General features: G+C 44.1%; 1 gene segment (V, D, J or C); it reads left to right on the top strand.

Annotated features, from left to right (window-relative positions):
* Positions 1 to 4,222: 4,222 nt before the first annotated feature.
* LOC129115544 (T cell receptor alpha variable 18-like) lies at positions 4,223 to 4,777 on the top strand. The segment is given in 2 exon segments: positions 4,223 to 4,304; positions 4,395 to 4,777. Coding segments are annotated over 2 exon segments (429 nt in total).
* The last annotated feature ends 1,552 nt before the right edge of the window (positions 4,778 to 6,329 follow it).

The raw sequence follows: 6,329 nt of genomic DNA, 5'->3' as shown, positions 1-6,329 counted from the left end.
CAGTCCACGGGAAATTGCTGGAAGGTCTGACATAAATGCAACGATCTGGCGGTGAGTGAGTGGATGACCGGGGTTGATATACTGCAGAGTTGATGAGTAGATTGAAGGCAGGTGTGTGGCTTGGAGCAGGTGAGTATGCTTGGCAGTAATCAGGGAGCTGGGAGAGTGAGAGGAGTGACACGCCCACCTCACAGACACACACAGAGATAAACAAACAAGGGAGCACAGGAGACACAAGGGCAAGGGAAAGCACATGAAACACAAGAATAACCAGAGACATGGCCATGGCCATGACATAGAAGGAGTTAGATCTTGTTAAGGTGTCTGTTGATGTTAATCTTACTTCTAGTCTGGAGATATCATTGATAATTTATAATAATCAGTCTCTTCTTTAGTCAATAGCATGAATAAAAATCATGAATACCGAATTACATTAGATTGCAGTGCATCCAGGTTTAGTTTTCAATGACAGATTGGCAGAGTTTGTAAGAGCTGTTTCATTTCCTAACAGGTTTTTAAGGTTTAAGTCCATCATGAAAGTTCTAAGTTCTTGTCCAAAAAGGTGTTTGAACAGGATATGAAATATTTGTGTTTTGCAAATCCTGAAAAAGGTCCATCTCACAGTACTTTTGTAACTCCTGTATAAAGTAAACACCAGAAAATTAAAAACGCTCCCACCTCCAGCTGGTACTAAATGCTGCTAAGAGTCTGTTAACAAGGAGGAAGTGAAGATACAGATCTAAGAGGAGACGGAGAGATTCAGGGAGGAGCTAAGATGTTACTGAACTATAGAAGAGAGAGGAACTTCTATATTCAACAGAGTTCAATACACAAACCATCAACATTACCTTCATTCAACATGCTGTCATCACTGATGTTTCTAGTTATTCTAAAAGGTTTGTTAGATTCTGCATGAAGGAAATGTTTCATTCCATTATTTCCTGAATGTGTTAGTAAATGAGTTTTGTAAAATGTTATAACAGAGTTATCTCTTCCTTTAGGTGTCAGCTGTGAAGAACTCCGTCCAGTCAAGAAAGAAGAGTACAGTTTAGAAGGCAGCACTGTGACTCTGTCCTACAATTACTCCAAACAAGCAACTGGTGATTATTTCTTCTGGTATCGACAATATCCAGGAAAACAACCAGAGTTCATCATCTCACACTCTAGCTTCAGGGATGTAGGAATTCAGAAAATCTCTGGACTGATGATAAATGTGGAGAACAACCTGATCAGTATGAACATCTCCTCTGCTGCAGTGTCAGACTCTGCTGTGTACTACTGTGCTCTGAAGCCCACAGTGACAGGAAACACCAAAACTCTGTACAAAAACCTTTGGAGCAAAGACAACACAATACTGCACAACATCCACTAGAGGGAGTCTCACTCTGTTTAACTTCAGTAGTATGTGATGACACAGTCTGGATTCTTTGTAGTGGTGATAAAAACAACAGAAAATGAGGAACTGAAGACAACACAGACTGAGTGGAAGAGTTGTTTTATTCAACAGTAACTGATGATAATGAGATGTTGTGGGATATGAATTATATGAACAATACTTCATCATAGTTTAATGTAACAGCAGAAACTCTGACACTAATAGAGCTCACATTTAACTTATAAGATGACTTGTTTTTGTGAGGTACTCATTATCATAACTGCCTTATTGCAAAACCATTTAAATAATGCAAACAATACATACATTTGAGTAAATATATATTACATCTGAAACACATAGCTCAACAAGCTGATGAGGAAAGCCAGCTCTGTGGTGGTCTGGAGCTGGACAGTCTGGAGTCAGTGGGTGAGAGGAGGATGAAGGCCAAACTCGGAGCCATCCTGGACAATCCCTCTCACCCTCTCCATGAGGAGCTGTGGCAGCTGGGCAGCTCTTTCAGCCATCGGCTGATTCTACCAAAGAGCAGGACGGAGCTTCAGACGCTCATTTGTGCCCACTGCCATCAGACTGTACAACAACAGCAGAGACCACAGTCTGTCACCATGCTGACCAGCCCCCCATGTGGATATACTGTACATTTTTATTTTTATTTTTATTCTATTTTATTTTATTTTTTATTGTATAATATGTTGTATTCATTATGTGTTTCTGTAGTTGAGCTGCTGCAACACCCACATTTCCCCCATGGGGATCAATAAATGAATATAATTATAATCACATGGTGAACAATTTGGGTTTGGATTGATTTTCTTATTATCTTTATTATACTCTCCAGCACCTCTTCAATCTCTCCCTGAGGTTGAAGAAGGTGCCCACAGTCTGGAAGACGTCCTGCATTGTCCCTGTGCAGAAGAAGAGTCGTCCCAGCGGTCTTAATGACTACAGACCTGTGGCCCTGACATCACACGTCATGAAGACCCTTGAGAGACTGGTTCTGCGGCACCTGAGGACCCAGCTTACAGCTTTCCTGGACCCACTACAGTTCGCCTATCTGCCACACATCGGGGTGGAGGACTCCATCATCTACCTGACACACAAGGCCCTCTCTCACCTGGAGAAGCAGGGAAGCACTGTGAGAGTCATGTTCTTTGACTTCTCCAGTGCTTTCAACACCATCCAGCCCTCCCTACTGAGAGAGAAGCTTCTGGAGATGAACCTGCACCCCGACACCACTTCCTGGATCACAGACTACCTCACAGGCCGGCCACAGTACGTCAGGGTGGATGGCTGTGTCTCTGAGTCTGTGATCAGCAACACCGGCGCACCCCAAGGAACTGTACTGGCACCGTTCCTCTTCACTCTCATGTGGAATATTGCACACTGCACACATTGCTGTCTTATATTTGGTTCTATTTTATTTTTATTTTATTTTATTGTATAATATCTTTTATTTATTATCCAGTGTTACTTTGTCTGATTTTCTTCTTATCTTTAATAAAGAAGTTTCTCTGTTGTTCTGTCAGGCTGTGTTTTCTTGTGGTGTTCCACAGGGCTCAATCATAGGTCCTCTCGTTTTATACTTGTATGTTTTCTTTAGATAAAATAATACAAAATCAGTTTCCATTGTGTTGCTGATAATATGTGATCATAGAGTCTATTAAATTAAAGTAATTAATGCAGCTGTTTTTGTGCTGATGTGTGGCTGCACGGTGGTGTAGTTGTTAGCACTCACAGCAAGAGGGGCCGGGGTTCAATTCCCGGGCTGGACAACCTTCTGTGAGGAGTTTGTCCGGCTTCCTCTCACAGTCCAAAGACATGCAGCTTAGGTGCATTGAAGACTCTAAATTGCCTGTAGGTGTGGATGTGAGTGTGAATGGTTGTCTGTCTCTATGTGTCAGCCCTGCGACAGACTGGCGACCTGTCCAGGTGTACCCTGCCTTCGCCCATTGACAGCTGAGATCGGCTCCAGCACCCCTGCGACCCTTAACTGGATAAGCAGGTTACTGAAAATGGATGGATGGATGGAAGTGCTGATGTTAAAGACCTTCCTACGATTAGGAGAGTATAGAGCAGAGATCTCAACTTGCTCCTCTAATTCTGTCTACTAGAAGGAGTTAGATCTTGTTAAGGTGTCTGTTGATGTTACGCCTACTTCTCGTAGTCTGGAGATATCATTGATAATTTATGATCATCAGAAGTCTCTTCTTTAGGAGTATAAATGAAGTGTTTTTGGTGTTATCAAATCCTGAAAAAGGGGATCCATCATCACAGCTACTTTCCTGTATAAAGCAAACACCAGAAAAATAAAAACCTCCCACCAGTTTGAAAAATAAGAATTTGAAAACTTTCCACTAATTTTGTCTGTTGAAGTAAATAGAGGAAGATTTTAGAGGACGATCTTAAGTATCAAGCACAACCTTTTATTATTAAAGAGTACTTTAATATTATTTTGTAGTTTCTGTAACCAAGCAACCAATCTACTTCCTGTTTCCATCAGCTGTATGCCCAGTGTACGTGAATAGTCATGTGATATCCGTTTTCAGACGTGCTTTAATGGAACGTTTTTGTTTTAAAGCCCCGGTTTTAAACATGAACTTATTAGTGTGGATGTAGCCTGAGTTTACTTTCAATCTTTCTGATAAGAAATATGACATACATTTATTATACTAGAAAAGGAGAGTGGAACACAATGTGTTTAGTGTAAAGTCATCAGTAGGAATAACTCAGGGCTGTAGATGAGCCCTGTCACTGTGATCAGGTCCCTCCTTCTAAACCACCAACTTAGTGTTGATGAAGACTAAACAGAGAGATCACTGCCTTCTTTATACCTGCTGTAGCTCACAGTTACTCAGCACTGCAGATATGACGCCTCTGTTCTTCTCAGTGTTGCTGGCTGCTATGAGCCTTGGTATGAACACAACTCTGTGTCCTTGATATCAATCCAACACTGACATGATTCTCTAACGGCACACTGATACTGTTTGTGTCTGTTTTACAGAATGCAGAGCACAAAAAGACAACGTGCTGCAGCCAAAAGGAGATGTGACAGCTACTGAAGGAGAGGCAGTAACACTTGGCTGTCAATACAACACCAGTTCATCAAATCATAATCTCTTCTGGTACAAACAGGATGGAAACAACAGTCCCAAATTCATCCTGAGCCGCTTTAAGATTGGCTCTGGGAAAACGGAGGACGAGGAGAGATTTTCATCCAAACTGAATTCCACCTCAAGATCAGTTCCTCTGAAGATCCAGAAGCTTCATCTGTCAGACTCTGCTGTGTACTACTGTGCTCTGCAGCCCACAGTGACAGGAAACACCAAAACTCTGTACAAAAACCTTTGGAGCAAAGACAACACAATACTGCACAACATCCACTAGAGGGAGTCTCACTCTGTTTAACTTCAGTAGTATGTGATGACACAGTCTGGATTCTTTGTGGTGATAAAAACAACAGAAAATGAGGAACTGAAGACAACACGGACAGTGTTGTTTTATTCAACAGTAACAGATGAGAATGAAGTTTTGGGGGATATTATTTGTGTGAAAAATAATTCATCATAGTTCTGTGTGGCTGTGTAGCAACAAGGCTGTAAAGCCTTGTGCAACAGCACAAAGTATATAATCCTGCGGGCTTCTTCTTCTAAATTATTCGAAGTTTAAAACGTGAACAAAACTCTGGACTATATTGGTCCAAATGGGCATTTTGATAGCTAGCACAGAGTTCATGACACCAGAGTTTAAGTTTCAGGTAAATTTAAGCCTTTTTCAGATTTTATAATGGGATTGTATTGGATGGAATTTTCAGACCTAGAGTGCGTGATGTCATCGCCAGAGTGCAGATGATGTCACAGTTCTTCCTCCATACTCCCCTGTCAGTAGCTCCATACTCCCTGTCACTCTGTCTCACTCACCTAATTGGCTCACTCTGTTCACCTGCCTGTCACTCACGACAAGGATCCAGCGTACGACACCTCGTCACAGGCCCGGTTCGTGTCCATCGAAGATGCGCTCCGGAGACACGAGACCCAGGTTGTCACCAACACCACCGAGGTTCGCCACACCCTGGCGAGCCGCAACCAGGCCTTGAATGCCTTGATCAACCAGGTTCAGCAGCTCACGACAGCCATTTATCAGACCTTCGCTCAGCCTGTCCCTCAGCCTGTCTCGCCGGCACCCCGGCCGACTCCTGTCCCGTCGGCATTCCGTCGGCACTCCGGCCGACTCCTGCACCTCCTGACCCGTTGGCGCTCCGGCCAACTCCCGTCCCCAGCTGGGCTGCAGCCTCCCCTGCTCTGTTCACCTGCCTGTCACTCTGTCTCTTAGTTCACTCCAGCCACTCCCAGCTCACAATCTGCCATAGCTCTGCCCCTTCTCTCCTGTCACTCCACATCTCACTCACCTAATCAGTCTCATGCAGTGCACCTGTCTGCCACACCCACCTCATCAGCACAATCCCTCTCACCTGCTCACTCTGCTGCACTACTCACCTTAGTATAAATGCCCCACTCATTCACACACTCGCTGCCAGATCATTTGTCGCATTCATGCCAGACCTTCCAGCAATTTCCCTTGGACTGATTTCCCGTTGGCGACCCTGCCTGTCTGGACTTCCCTGCCTTGCCTGTGCCCCGGTCAACGACTCAGCCTTCTGTCCCCGACCACCGGATTCCTACCTTGCCTTTCCCTCGGTTAGCCGCCTTAGCCTTCTGTCCCCGACCACGAGTTTAGCCCCGCTTCCTCTGGTTTCTGTCTGCCTGATCCCCTGCCTGTTTCCCTGACGGCTTGGCGCGCTCCCGATAGGAATATCCACTGTGAGTCATATCCTGCCTGTCTGTCTGCTGTGTGCTCAGCTTTCAATAAAGCTTCTGAAACTTACTCAGTCGTACTGCTTTTGGGTCCACACCACATTCATGACAGATGAGCTGTAAAA

Source organism: Anoplopoma fimbria, unplaced genomic scaffold (genome assembly GCF_027596085.1).
Source record: "Anoplopoma fimbria isolate UVic2021 breed Golden Eagle Sablefish unplaced genomic scaffold, Afim_UVic_2022 Un_contig_7534_pilon_pilon, whole genome shotgun sequence".
NCBI classification, from domain to species: Eukaryota; Metazoa; Chordata; class Actinopteri; order Perciformes; family Anoplopomatidae; genus Anoplopoma; species Anoplopoma fimbria.
The sequence above is the reverse complement of the archived record's forward strand: the minus strand, read 5'-3'. Positions and strand labels throughout refer to the sequence as shown.